This window comes from Mobula hypostoma, chromosome 10 (assembly GCF_963921235.1).
Source record: "Mobula hypostoma chromosome 10, sMobHyp1.1, whole genome shotgun sequence".
NCBI lineage: Eukaryota > Metazoa > Chordata > Chondrichthyes > Myliobatiformes > Myliobatidae > Mobula > Mobula hypostoma.
Window position 1 is genome coordinate 120237876 of NC_086106.1, and position 14567 is coordinate 120252442.

The 14567-nt window shown below is 42.3% G+C and overlaps 1 protein-coding gene across 4 annotated transcripts in view; it reads right to left on the reverse strand.

Annotated features, from left to right (window-relative positions):
- Positions 1 to 525: 525 nt before the first annotated feature.
- Positions 526 to 14567, reverse strand: part of LOC134353156 (E3 ubiquitin-protein ligase RNF128) — a 193170-nt gene continuing 179128 nt past the window's right edge. For 3 of the 4 annotated variants that reach the window (XM_063061128.1, XM_063061127.1, XM_063061129.1), the window contains 4 exons: positions 13410 to 13492; positions 6605 to 6701; positions 4371 to 4539; positions 526 to 3671 (listed from right to left, as the gene is read on the reverse strand). In XM_063061128.1, coding sequence (XP_062917198.1) covers positions 3553 to 3671; positions 4371 to 4539; positions 6605 to 6701; positions 13410 to 13492 — 468 coding nt within the window. In that variant the 3' untranslated portion in view covers positions 526 to 3552. The other variant, XM_063061130.1, reaches the window with a different exon arrangement.

Below are 14567 nucleotides of genomic sequence, written 5' to 3' on the forward strand. Positions count from 1 at the left end.
ATTCGAGTCCTGCACCATCTTTTCTTATGACACAGAGAGTGGTCAAATTGACCCATCAAGTCTCTGCTACCTCACAGCATAATCTCATTCCTCACTAATTTTCCCTGTAATTTATTCTTCCCACATCCCCATCAACTCCCACCAGATTCTAACACTCATCTACACGGGGTGGTGGTGGGGGGGGTGCAATTTACAGTGGCCAATAAACTCAGCAACATGCAAGACAACAGACAGAGATTGGAAGACCCTGGAGAAAGGAGTATGGTCACAAGGAGAATGTGCAGACTCCACATGGACAGCACTCAAGGCTGGATTAACCAAGGTCACTGGAGACAGCAGTCCATTACCTCCACCACCATGCTGCCCTATCAAGACATTCAATAACTTTACAGCCAAAAACTACATTTCAGTCACTATTTTAACATAGACAATTTGCAAATAGCAGTTTCTCACAAGAATCAAGATGATTGTGGGCACTTAATCTCTTCTGATTAAGTTGACTGAGGTTTAAGTATTAGCTTGGTCTATATGGAGATCTTGCCTGCTTTTCATGGAAGTAATAGCCTAGCATCTTTTTCATTTACCTAATTATTAATGAGAGTGACAGAACATTCTTGGAGAGGTTTAATTTCTATTCACTAAACTGCGATAATGGTGTAAGCTGTTTCTGTTAAATCTTCATGTGTTTCTGAAGAAACTGATGCTTGGAGGAGTTATTGTAAACATAAGAGATTCGGCAGGTACTGGAGAGCCAGACTGACACACACAAAATGCTGGGGCCAGGCAGCATCTATGGAGAGGAATAAACAGTCAAGGTTTGGGGCGGAGACCCTTCATCAGGATTGTGAAAGGAAGATGGAAGAAGCCAGAATAAAGTGGAGAGAGGGGAAGGAGCACGAGGTAGAAGGTGATGGCTGAAGAATGCCAGAAGGTTAGAACTTGTTGTTGTACCACATTAAAAAGATTAAATTTAAAGCAACACAAGATCTCTTTATCAGTAAAATGGATTTCTATACACAGTTCACATGCCTGGAAATGAAATTTAGCTGTATGTCTGGAAGACAAATATAACTCCCTGTACAATAAGATGAATGGTGGACATTACACAGTGATAACTTTCCACTGTATACTTAGATATGCAAAAGTATTAGGGGTATAGGTAGTGTAAATGCAAGTAGGCTTTCCCACTGAGATTGAGCAAGACGAACTAGAGGTCATGGGTTTAGGGTGAAAGGTGAAATATTTAAGAGGAACATGAGGGTGGTGTGACTGTGGAATGAGCCACTAGCAGAAGTAGTGGATGGGGGTTCGATTTCAATATTTAAGCAAAATTTTGAATATGTACATGGATGGGAGGGGTATGGGGAGTTATGGGCATGGGTCGATAGCACCAGGCAGAATAGTAGTTCAGCACAGACAAGATGGGTCGAAGGGTCAGTTTATGTGGTGTAGTGTTCTATGACTCTGTGGGAAGATGTGTTAGAAAACCAAGTACAGAGAACTGTGGTAAATGCTAAGGAAATTATAATCTAACAAGATCTCAGACTACCAAAGTAATAGGCAGCAGGAGCTGTTTTTGACCTTTGGAAGTGTAATAATAAGTTATAAGCACTGCATTTTCATATGGTTTCTAGGCTCTTATGTTCAAGGATCTCTAGACGGTGATTCACAATGCAACCCCACTGGGTTTGGAATGGTACTGCATATCATTGTATTGTATTGACAGTATGAATAATTAACCAAACGAGCCAATGAACTACCTGCAGTATCACACCAGGTATATCCATTGAATAAGACCATAAGACATAGGAGTAGAATTAGGACATTTGGTTCATCTAATCTACTCTATCATTCCATCATGAACAATTTATTACCTTCTGAAGCCCATTCACCCCATAACCATTGTCACCTTTCCTAATCAGGAGCCTATCAACCTCCGCTTCAAATATACCCAATGGCTTGGCCTCCACAGCCATACTTAGCAATGGATTCCATAGATTCACCAACTCTGGCTAAAGAAATTCCTTTTCGTCTCTGTTCTAATGGGACATCCTTCTGTTCTGAGGTCGTGCCCTCTGGTCCTTGTCTCCCCCACTTTAGGAAATGCCCTCTCCACCTCCACTCTATCTAGGCCAGGGGTTCCCAACCTTTTTTATTTCATGGGCCCTTACCACTAACCAAGGGTTCCATGGACCACGGGCTGGGAACCCCTGATCCCAGGCCTTTCAATATTCGATAGATTTCAATATGAAAGTCACCTGTCATTGTTGAGTGAGGGCATGTGACACAAGTTGCACATCAGCCAAATACTATTAGCATTCAGTGTGTGCAAGAACTCTGAGAACACCGTATAAAGTTGGGCAGTTGCAGAAAGTGTATTAAAAATTAAAATAAGATGATAATTTTCCCTATCACTCCTATTCCTGGGACTCTTGGAGATGCATGTGACTAGCAGCAGAAAAAAAAACAACTTTCAACAAAAAATAGTGTTCAGAACTTGAAAAACAGAATTAACATAGAAAATCCAGTTCCACATCAGGAGCTGACGCATCTTCCTCTCCCAAATTTTTGATAATATTCTTCAAATAACGTACCCACAAGCACATTTTATCTCCAAAATAGAGTAACTTTATTCAGGATTTAAGTTTGCTTTTGGAAACAAAATCAGTAATTTGCATAAAGGAAGCCAATTCTGCAAAGGGTCATTAAAAATGCTCTTTGACCATAAAGTTTGATTAAAGGCCATTGGCGTTTTTAGGGCTGTAGATTTGGTTTGCTTCAGAATCCCTGAATGGGTTGAATAACTTGCCTTTATGACTGATCATTTTACTTTTTCAGAAGCTTAAAAAAAACAAAAAAATATCTGTTATTTTCACTAAAGTAAAATGTACTGGTAAACGTACCAGTAATTATGAAGCAAGTGTACTAGCAACACCACTATAACTATGTGACTGATAAGTGAAAGGACCCTCCATATCAGGGATCCAATTATCTGGGTGCAATGCCACCAATAGACAGCACATGTTCTTTGCAATAGCATTGTGTTAATCGGATGAACAATTAATCTTTTGTATGCATTTTCTTCTAGTGCAGTGGTCAGCAGAACTGAGGCATGGTTTAAAGGCCTGTAACAAAATAGATTCCGTTATACAGTAGATATCAGATACCAGGGAGAAAATATAGCAGCCCATTCAATTTTGGAAACCCGAGGTTTCGTCGATTTCTAAACTTGCGCCATCCAAGGGTTTAGAATAATGTCCAATAATCTCCGCCTCTCACCTTACTCATGCAATCACAGGACCTCAGATAAATTAAAGCAGACTGATTGCGTGAGATCCTGAGGATTCAAACCAGTTCTAATCACAATTTGTCCATTATATTTAGGCTATCAAAAATGACTTTTATTTTAAAACATTGGCGTAAAAAATGCAGCAAAAAAGTAGATTGTGAGCCAGTCGAAACACTTGGAACAAAGTGTTCACTGGATGGAGGGACCTGCCATATCAGTTGGTGGCTGACGGGCTCTTAATTGTTTTACTACTTTGGAAGAATTTACGACTTCACTTCATCGCGCAGGTCAATCTCTTCATAGGCTGGATTGTCTTGTGGCAGAACATAGACAGACAGAGCATTCCTTCGAGCATCATTATTGAAGAGACGCTGTTCTTCGCCTGTGGGGAGCACAGAGAAACAGTGATCTATGCACAGGGAAGAGATAATTACACACGCCAAAGCAGTTAGGAAATACCATCAAACTTTCACGGCTTCGTTGACTTGAATCTTTAAACAAAATCTATTAAATCTTCAGCATCTGAAAAATTAAAATTAAATGAAAATTAAAAATCTACAGATTGGAATCAGAAATCAAATAACTCAGGTCAGGCAGCATCTGTGGGTAGAGAATCCCAGTTTACTTTTTACAATGAAGTGTGAAGTATAAAGAGTTAATATGTCAGGTTGAAGACTCGTTGTCAGAACTCAACATTGATCTGAAACCTTAACTCTGTTTCTCTTTCCACAGAGGCTGCATGCCTTGCTTAGTATTTCCAGCATTTTCTATATTTAATTTTAAAATCAAAAGGTAAAATAATGATTAAAGATTAGCTCTATTTGTCACATGTGCATTGAAACATACAGTAAACTGTGTCATTTGTGTCAACGGCCAACACAGTCCGATGATGGGCCGGGGGCAGTCCGCAAGTATTATCATCCTTCAGCGTCAACATAGCATGCCCACAAATTACTATCCCTGACCCGTATTTCTTCGGAATGTAAAAGGTAGGTCAATGAAACTAAGGCTGTGGATAAATTAAAAGCCATTCTATGACAGATTAGACAGAGTGGAGAAATACAAGACAATAACTACTCACTGAAATGGTGAGTCTCCTCAGTCACTGGAGATTGCTCAGCCGTGAGAGGTGAAGGCAGGGTATAGATGGCATGCTCAGGAACTTCAGTGTTTCTATCTTGCCCAGTTCTTTGGGGGTCACTTGATACCTGTTCCAACCCTGGAGATTCCTCAACTTTTTCTACATCAATCTGTGGCAATTAGAAATGAAATGCAAAGGTAAGGTCATAGGAATTAGGAGCAGAATTAGGCCATTTGGCCCATCAAGGCTGCTCCACGGATAATAAATCGACAGAGGCTCAAGACGCTCATGTACCACAATTGCTGCAAAATAAGTTGGGCATGTTCAGCTCAATGGCTCAAAATTGTGTCCAATCAAATTTGGCTCCAATTATGCATTTCTAGTAATATCAAACAGATAGACCTACAGAATGACACACATGTCAGAGTCACTCAACAGGCAAGGTAGCATCCATGGAAGGAAATATATAGTGGATGCTTTGGGGCAAGAGCCTTCAGCTGTACAGTTCCAATCCAAAATGATGACTGTCCATTTCTTTCCTAGATGCTGCCAGATGTGCTGAGTTCCTTCAGCATCTTGTGCGTTACTCTAGATTCCAGCATCTGCAGTGTCTTGTGTCTCAAGATCCATAGAGTAGCAGCACAAGAAGCTGCTTCCAAGTCAAAAGGCTGTGGGTTCAAGTCCCACTGTGGAGACTTGAACCCATTCAGAGTTTTTAGTCGAATGAGCTCTGCTCTCTCTAATGAGATATTAATCCCAGCTAGATATAAAAAAAGTCAACAACCACATTTTAAATACTATCAAGGTCATTTGGGCCCACTCCAATGAGTATATAGGATGGTTAAGAAGGTATATGGCATCCTTGCCTTTGTTAGTCAAGGCACTGAGTTCAAAAGTCAGGAAGTTATGTTGCAGTTATAAAACTCTAGTTAGGTCGCATCTGAAGTATTGCATATGGTTCTGGTTGCCCATTATAGGAAGGATGTGAGACCTTGGAGACAGTTCAGAGAGGTTTACCAGGATGCTGCATGGAGTACAGCGCGTGCTATAGCAAGAGGCTGGGCAAAATTGGGTTCCTTAATCTGGAGTGGTGGATGCTGAGGGGGGATCTAATAGAGGTTTATAAAATTATGAGAGGCATAGATAAAGTAGGGAGTCAGTATCTTTTTTCCCAGGGATGAAATGTCTAATATGAGAGGGCATTCATTTATGTTGAGAGGGAATAATTTGGAAGGAGATGAAAGTGTTTTAGACAGAGAGTGGTAGGTGCCTGTAATATGCTGCCTGGGGGTAGCGGTACAGGCAGATACATTAGGGACTTTTAAGAGACGTTTAGATTGGCACGTGAATGTGAGAAAAATGGAAAGATCTGGACATTGTGTAGACTTAAGAGATTAGCTTAGTTGGTCATTTGATTATTGTTCTATGTTCCCTCCAACCAATCTCACTAAAAGAATATCTGGTAATTTTCTTTAGCTGTTTACAGAAGCCTCCTATTGTATTTCCAATTTCACAACAATATAATTCATTGTCAGTGAGGCGTTCTAGAATATCAAGGTTGTGAACGTAGGCTTATAAAAGGAAGACTCCTTCTTTTGAGTGTGATTATCTTTACAGAGCCCATGTATCATTACAATCATCCAGATAGCTGTGAGGGCCAAGTCACTGGGATATTTAAAGCAGAGGTTGATAGGTTCTTGATTAGTAGGCGCATCGATGGTTATGGGGAGAAGGCAGGAGAATGGGGTTGAGAAGAATAATGAACCAGCCATGATACTTGTTGACTTCACTTCACTTGCTCTCGGGGGAATCACTCACGGTTAATACAGAGGCTGAGCCAGGCTGAGTGGGAGTCTCGAGTGATTGTTGAGCAACATGAGGGGGAACTTCTTCACTCAGAGGGCCATAAGAGTGTGGAATGAGCTGCCAGCACAAGTGGTGCATGCGACCTCGATTTCAATGTTTAAGAGAAATTTGGATAGGTACATGGATGGTAAGCATATAAAGGGACTATGATCCTGGTGCAGGACAATGGGAGTAGGCAGTTTAAATAGCTTTATCATGGTCTAGATGGGCCAAAGGGCTTATTTCTGTACTATGTCTCTATGAAATTGAGAAAACTCGATGGGCCAAATGATCTAATTCTGCTCCTATATGTTATGGTCTTTTGGTCTTCAGCTTTTCCTGTAGCAACATCTACAAGATATTACAGAGCAGACACATGAAAAACTCACCTCAATTCCAAGAGCTTTCAGGATGTCACATTTACACATGGGGCAGGTTCTGTGCTCCAAAAGCCAGGGATCAATACAGTTTTTGTGGAAGAAATGGCTGCAAGAAAGATCACAAAAGCATAAAACATAAGTTTGGTTGCCTCCTCTGTTATTGACAATTACCAATGACCTCTGCAAATCCTCCGTTATCAGCAATAGGATTGTTGTGACCAACATTCCGTCTAATTTTTTTTTACAGCTGGGCAGACCAACCATTGCTCTGAGCAGGAAGTTTTTACATGGCCTGAAAACGGCACAGTGCATCGTATAAGTAAAACTTCCAGCTGTGCGGCAACAAATGCTATGTGTGTGAGAACATTTCAGTCACTGTGCGGCCGCATATCCACACAGCTTAGAGGGAAGAGTGGTTGTGACTGACTCCTATCCATAATTTTATAACTCCAGAGTAATCCCCAACACTGATATTGATGAACAGAGGTAATTGGTTTAATTAGAACATGGAACAGTACAGCACAATAGAGGCTCTACAGCCCACAATGTTATGCCAACCTTTTAACCTACTCAAAGGTCTAACATTTTTGTTCCACACAGCCCTTCACTTTTCTGTCATCCATGTGCCTGTCTAAGAGTCTCTTAAATGTCCCTAATATCTCTGCCTCCAAGCTGCTGCCAACCTCCTCCGAAAGAAAACTATAGGCCAGCTAGTTTTACTTCAGTGGTTGGAAAGATGTTAGGGTCCATTGTTAAGGATGAGGTGTCAGGGCACTTGGAAGCAAATGATAAAATAGGCCTTAGTAAGCATGGTTTCCTCAAGGGAAAATAATGTCTGACAAATCTTTTGGAACACTGCAGGATTGACAAAGGACAATTGGTTGATGTGTACTTGGACTTTCAGAAGGTCTTTGACAAGGTGCCACACATGAGGCTGCTTAACAAGCTACAAGCCTGCGGAAAGATTCTAGCATGGATAAAGCAGTAGATGGTTGGCAGGAGGCATAAGAGTGGGAATAAAGAAGCCTTTTTTGGCTGGCTGCCAGTGACTGGTGGTGTTCCACAGAGTTCTGTGCTGGGATCGATTCTTTTTAAATTATGTGCAAGTGATTTGGATGATGGAATTACTGGCTTTGTTGAAAAGATTGCAGACGATATGAAGATAGCTGGAGGTCGGGTAGTTTGGGGAACTAGAGAGGCTACTTAAGGACTTAGAGAGATTAGAAGAATAGGCAAAGAAATGGCAGATGGAATATAGTGTTGGGAAGTGTATGGTCATGCACTTTGGTAGAAGAAACAAAAAGGTTGACTATTTTCTAAATGGAGAAAATATATTAAAAAAAAACTGAGGTGCAAAGGGTCTTGGGAGTCCTTGTGCAGGATTCCCTAATAGATAATTTGCAGGTTGAGTCTGTGGTGAGGAAGGCAAATGCAATGTTCGCACTCATTTCAAGAGGACTAGGATATAAAATCAAGGATGTAATGTTGGAACTTTATAAAGCACTGGTGATGCCTCACTTGGAGTACTGTGAGCAGGTTTGGGCCCTTTATTAAAGAAAAGATATGCTGAAACTAGAGAAGGTTCAAAGGAGATTCACAAAAATGATTCCAGGATTGAATGGCTTGTCATATGAAGACCATTTGATGATTCTGGGGCTGTATTCACTAGAATTCAGAAGAACGAGGGGTGACCACATTGAAACTTATCAAATGGTGAAATGCCTTGGAAGAGTGGACGTGGAGATGTTTCCGATGGTGTGAGAGTCTAAGACCAGAGGACACAGACTCAGAATAGAGGGGTGTCCTTTTAGAACGGAGATAAGAAGGAATTTCTTTAGCTAGTGAGTGGTGAATCTGTGGAATTCTTTGCCACAGGCAGCTGTGGAAATCAAGTCTTTATATATATTTAAGGCAGAGGTTGATAGATTCTTGATTGGTCAGGACATGAAAGGATATGGGGAGAAGGCAGGAGACTGGGGCTGTGAGGAAAATTGGACCAACCATGATGAAATGGTGGAGCAGACTCGATAGGCCAAATAGCCTAATTCTGCATCAATATCTTCTGGTCTTCCAAGCCACATCAAACACCAGGATTTGGTAGAAGTTAGCTCACAGCTCACTGGATTCCTAATGATTAGGCTTACAGAGAGCAGATTGAGGAAGACTGGTCATGATTGTCCTGGAGTGATCAGGTATGGGGATGATGAAGGGTCTCAATATTCAATGAGCTGAAACAGGTGCCAGAATTGAAAATGGATGACCAATGTTGTTAAAAAAAAACAGATTTCATTGAAAGAAAAAAAGGATTGGCTTTAAAATATTTCCTCAGCAGAAATGCCCAAGGGGTGGGAGTGTAGAATTGCATATCTTTCTGCCAAGTTTCTGGGAGGAGACTACTTTAAAACAGAAACAATGAACTTCTTGTTAACTATTGGTGTAAGAAGGGGAGAAATAGGGAGGGATATTAGTGACAAGTTCAGACTTTACTACACATTCAATAAATAAACAACCAGGAAGATACTTGTTTCATCTTCTTCGGTCCTTCATCACTTCCACCTCTCAGCTTCTTGTATCATTCCCACTCTCTCCCTCCCTCACCTGCCTATCATCACCCCTCTCATCCTCTAAATAGAATGGTTGATCAGATTAACTATCTGGGGGAAGAAACTTTTAAGATGGTGTGAACTTTTGTTTCAATAACCCTATACTTGTTTCCGGAAGGGAGCTTTTGGCAAAGGCAGTTTGCGGGCTGGGTAGTGTCTGTAATGATTTTACCTGCCTCCTTCTTTATCCTGGACACATACAAGTCCTACAGTGTTGCTGCATTCTCTGCTGTCATGCTCTCTTCTCGCTGCTACCATCAGGGAGGAGGTATAGGAGCCTTAGGTCCCATACCACCAGGTTCAGGAACAGTTGTTACCCTTGAACCATCAGGCCCCTGAAGCAGCGTGGATAACTTCCCTCACCCCAAAATGAACTGATCTACAATCAATGGACTCACTCTCAAGGACACTACAACTAATGTTCTCAAAATCATTAATTTATTTTTTTTGTATTTGCAAAGTTTGTCTTTTACACATTGTCTGTCAGTCTGTTTGTGTGTAGTTTTTAATTGATTCTATTATATTTCTTTGTTCTACTGTGAATACCTGCAAGAAAATTAACCTCAGGGTGATAATACATAATTTGATTAAAAAATTAACTTTGAACTTTGAATACTGTAGTTTTCGTATATTCCAATAATCCAGGTGCAACCTCACCAACCTATATTACAACTAGTTGGCCTGTCTATACATGTTAACTCCTATGGGCATTTGTCTTCAAGTCAAAAACATGCTGAATCTTACTGCTGGAGGTTTAGATGATGGAAGCCTGAACAATAGTCTTTAATACGTCAGTGTTGTTTCCTCAAAGTAAGGATGAAAATATGCGATTACTGCTTTGATATTTTGCAGTTCAGTCACAAGATCGCTCACCTCATGCCTGAAGTCAGCTGATTCCTCATAACCATACCATTAATCACAAGTTCAGGCCCCATGTTAATACACTTGTTTTTGTTTAGATCATTAGAACAGATGAGAACATTACATAAGAGAGTTGTTTAGCAAGTAGGATTCTTCCTACATCAGAAAATATGCAGGCGCTGGAAATCCAAAGCAACACACTCAAAATGCTGGAGGAACACAACAGGTCGGGCAGCATCCGTGGAAAAGAGTAAAGAGTTGACATTTTGGGTCAAGGCCCTTCTCCCGCCCTGAAGAAGGGTCTTGGCTTGAAACATCAACTGTTCGCTCTTTTCCATAGATGCTGCCTGACCTGATGAGTTCCTTCAGCATTTTGCGGGTGTTGCTTCTTCCTATATTTTGGAGTTTACAGACTATTTATTTATTTTGTGAAATGTGCCGTTAACTCAGGAAGGAATGGTTAGTTTGGTCCTACAGCTAGTTAAAAGGTCAGCACAACATCATGGGCTGAAGGGCCTGCGCTGTAATTTTCTATGTTAACCAATTGCAGTGTAGATGATCGCAAGGAATTATAATGTCTTGAACACAAGAGATCCTGTAGATGCTGGATACCCAGAGCAACACACAAAAATAAAATGCTGGAGGAACTCAGCAGTTCAGGCAGCATCAGTGGAGAGGAATAAACAGTTAATGTTTCACACTGCCACCCTTCATCAGGACTCATCATAATGCCCAATCGGGACAGAGTATCAAGAAGCCTATTGGTAGTTGTGCACAAAAATGGATTGCACTTGAAGTAGATGGTACTTCTACAGACAACAGACAATAGGTGCAGGAGTAGGCCATTCGGCCCTTCGAGCCAGCACCGCCATTCACTGTGATCATGGCTGATCATCCACAATCAGTATCCAGTTCCTGCCTTATCCCCATAACCTTTGATTCCGCTACCTTTAACAGAGCTCTATCCATCTCTTTCTTGAAAGCATCCAGAGACTTGGCCTCCACAGTCTTCTGGGGCAGAGCATTCCATATATCCACCACTCTCTGGGTGAAAAAGTTTTCCCTCAACTCCGTTCTAAATGGCCTACCCCTTATTCTTAAACGGTGGCCTCTGGTTCTGGACTCACCCATCAGTGGGAACATTCCTGCCTACAGCGTGTCCAATCACTTAATAATCTTATATGTTTCAATAAGATCCCCTCCCAGCCTTCTAAACTCCAGAGTATACAAGCCCAGTCGCTCCAATCTAGAACAATCTAGAATTGTTCTGACACAGGATGGCTTTATGGTCAGACAGCAATCTCATTTTATCCCCTTCCCTGCTCTCTCCACATAAGGCAATATGACTAGTGGGATAAAATGCTCATGAAGTCCCATTTTGAAAGCCATATTGATTCTTTCCATCAGCCCTCTGGCTGCAAGTTCTGAATACAAAACACAAGCGATTCTGCAATGCTGGGAATCTCAGCAGGTCAGGCAGCATCTACAGATGGGGAACAAAGAATCGACGTTTTGCATCAAAGCTCTTCCAGGACCCAGTTAAATGATTTGTGCGAAGTTCTGAATAGAAACCACTTTTTTGCATAAACAGAAACACGCAAGACTCTGTAGATGCTGGAAATCCAGAGCAACATACACACAATGCTAGAGGAACCTAGCAGACATCATCTATGGAAAGGAATAAAGAGTTGACGTTTTGGTCCAAACTCTGTCATGGAAGGTCTAAGCCCAACTGCAAAATGAGGAGGGTTAGGCATGAGGCTAGCAACCTCATCCCATTAAAAAAACAGTGAAACCAAAACACCAGTGGAAGCTCCAGAGATCTTGAGGACTCTGGCGAGTTGCTGTTTGCGATCTCTGCCCAAATAGGGGTGATGGGCTTAAGTAAATAAGTAAACTTTGGAACACACACAAAATGCTGGAGGAACTTAGCAGGTCAGGCAGCATCTATGGAAAAGAGTATAGTCAATGTTTCAGGCAGGACTGCTGAAGGGTCTCGGCCTGAAATGTCATCTGTACTCTTTCCCATAGATGCTGCCTGGACTGCTGAGTTCCTCCAGTATTTTGTGTGTTTTGCTTGGATTTCCAGCATCTGCAGATTTTCTCTTGCTTGTGATTGGAAGTAAACTTGGGCCAAGACCCTTCGTCAATATTGGAAGGGAAGGGGGAAGAAGCTAGAATAAGAAGGTGGGGGGGGGGATACAAAGCTGGAAGTTGACAATTGAAGCCAGGTGAGGGGGAAGTTAGGAGTGAAAAGATTTGGATGCTGCCTGAGCTACCTAGTTCCTCCAGCATTTTAGGTGTGTGACTCTGTACGAACAAATTTTATGGAAACAATATTATAACATACTTCAGCAGACAAATTAATGGAGGACACAAAATACCCTGCAGATGCTGGGGTCAAAGCAACACTCACAACATGCTGGAGGAACTACCCATTGTACTTTCCCCTATTCCTTCTTCACCTTTCCTGCCTATCACCTCCCCGCTTCCCCTCCCCCACCCCTTGATCTTTCCCCTTACTGGTTTTTCACCTGGAACCTACCAGCCTTCTAGATAGATAGATAGATAAATAAACATACTTTATTGATCCCGAGGGAAATTGGGTTTCGTTACAGCTGCACCAACCAAGAACAGAGTACAAACATAGCAATACAAAACCACAAACAATCAAATAATAATATGTAAACCATGCCAGACGTAAATAAGTCCAGGACCAGCCTATTGGCTCAGGGTGTCTGACCCTCCAAGGGAGGAGCTGCTAAGTTTGATGGCCACAGGCAGGAATGACTTCCCATGACGCTCAGTGCTGCATCCCGGTGGAATGAGTCTCTGGCTGAATGTACTCCTGCCCCCAACGGTGTAATTGATGTTACCCGCTGATGTCGGGTTGGCAGAGGGAGGGATGTACACATCAACCACAATTGCATGTGAGATTTCCCTTGACAAATACTATGGCCGGAATCCAACAGCAAAAAGTTCAATATCCGGGCTACAAACACGTTCTCCTTCCCACCCTCCCCCCACCTTCTTTATAGGGCCTCTGCCCCTTCCCTCTTCAGTCCTGACGAAGGGTTCCGGCCCAATACGTTGACTGATCATTTCCACGGATGCTGCCCGACCTGCTGAGCTCCTCCAGCGTGTTGTGAATTAATGGAGGAGTTTTGCAAGAGTAAACCCACGCCATTTGTGCAATCTTTTGCACAAGTTTCTATTTTGACGGGAAATTGGATCATTTTATTCGAGTTTAACTGGGGCACCATTAATTTCTATAAAACCCCCACATTTCTCACATTACCCCCCCCACCCCCTTTGCGTTCTGCAGCAGTGCTTGAGTATTGTCGACTTACTTGCAAGTCAAGATGCGAACAACGTCGTTGGGCTTGTAAGCTTCGATGCACACTGCACAGGTGTCTGCATCTGGGCCAGTCTCCTGGAGGCAGGGGATTGGGTTACAAAGAGAAATAAAAAAGCAAATAGCAATTGATTGTCAGCTTTACCTTAAGGGCGGCAGCAAGGCTGTTTCATTAACTGGGGGGGAGGGGGGGTGCTGTGTCCAGGATATGCTGATGAGGAGTCGGAGATCTCACTGGGATAGACTGAATTCTATCAAGCCTGTGCCTCACATTCAACTTCCATGGGGTCTGGTGGTCCCTCTAAACACACGTAGCCTTGCAGTTTCTGTGCTGTTCAATTAAATGATTCCATTTCCTGCATCTACACTATAAAAATACAGTCCAAGACACCTAGTCCATAAATGCTGCAGCAGACTGCAGTCGAACATAATATCATGATATGCAACCCAGTTTCGAAATCATTGGAATTTGCGTGAAAACAATGACTCATTTCTCCATTTCCACACCAACAGATTTTTCACCCATATCTTCTCTAACTCCTCCCCCCATCTTGTGACCCAAAGAGCGAGCTTGGAAAGGCCAGTCAGAACAAACCTACCATTCGGTTGGATCACATTCCTCTGTAGGTGGGAAAGGCTAATTACCTCCTCCCTCCGATGTCCCTCGCCCCTCCCTTTCTTTCATTCTGTTCTCTCCTCTCCTATCAGATTCCCTCTTCTCCAGCCCTTTATCTCTTTAACCAATCAACTTCCCAGCTCCCTACTTCACCCGTCTCCCTCTCCTGGTTTCACCTACCACCTTATAATACTTCCTCACCACCCGCCCCCCCCCCCACCCGCACCCCGACTTTCTCACTCTGACCTCGTCTTTTTTCCAGTCCTGATGAAGGGTCTCAGCCTGAAACTTCGACGGTTTACTGTTTTCCATAGATGCTGCCTCACCTGCTGAGTTCCTCCAGCATTTGGTGTGTGTTGTTTTAATTCCCCTGTCTCATTCAGACTAAATCATTGAACTTGGCATGGAAGTGACAGCAACATTACAGTGGAATCACGCAAATTAATGACAGGAATAATTCACAAGAGATCTTAAAAGAACATCACAATTAGCCTTCTATTTGGGCCGCAGTTTATCAACTTCCTCGGATGCCATTCA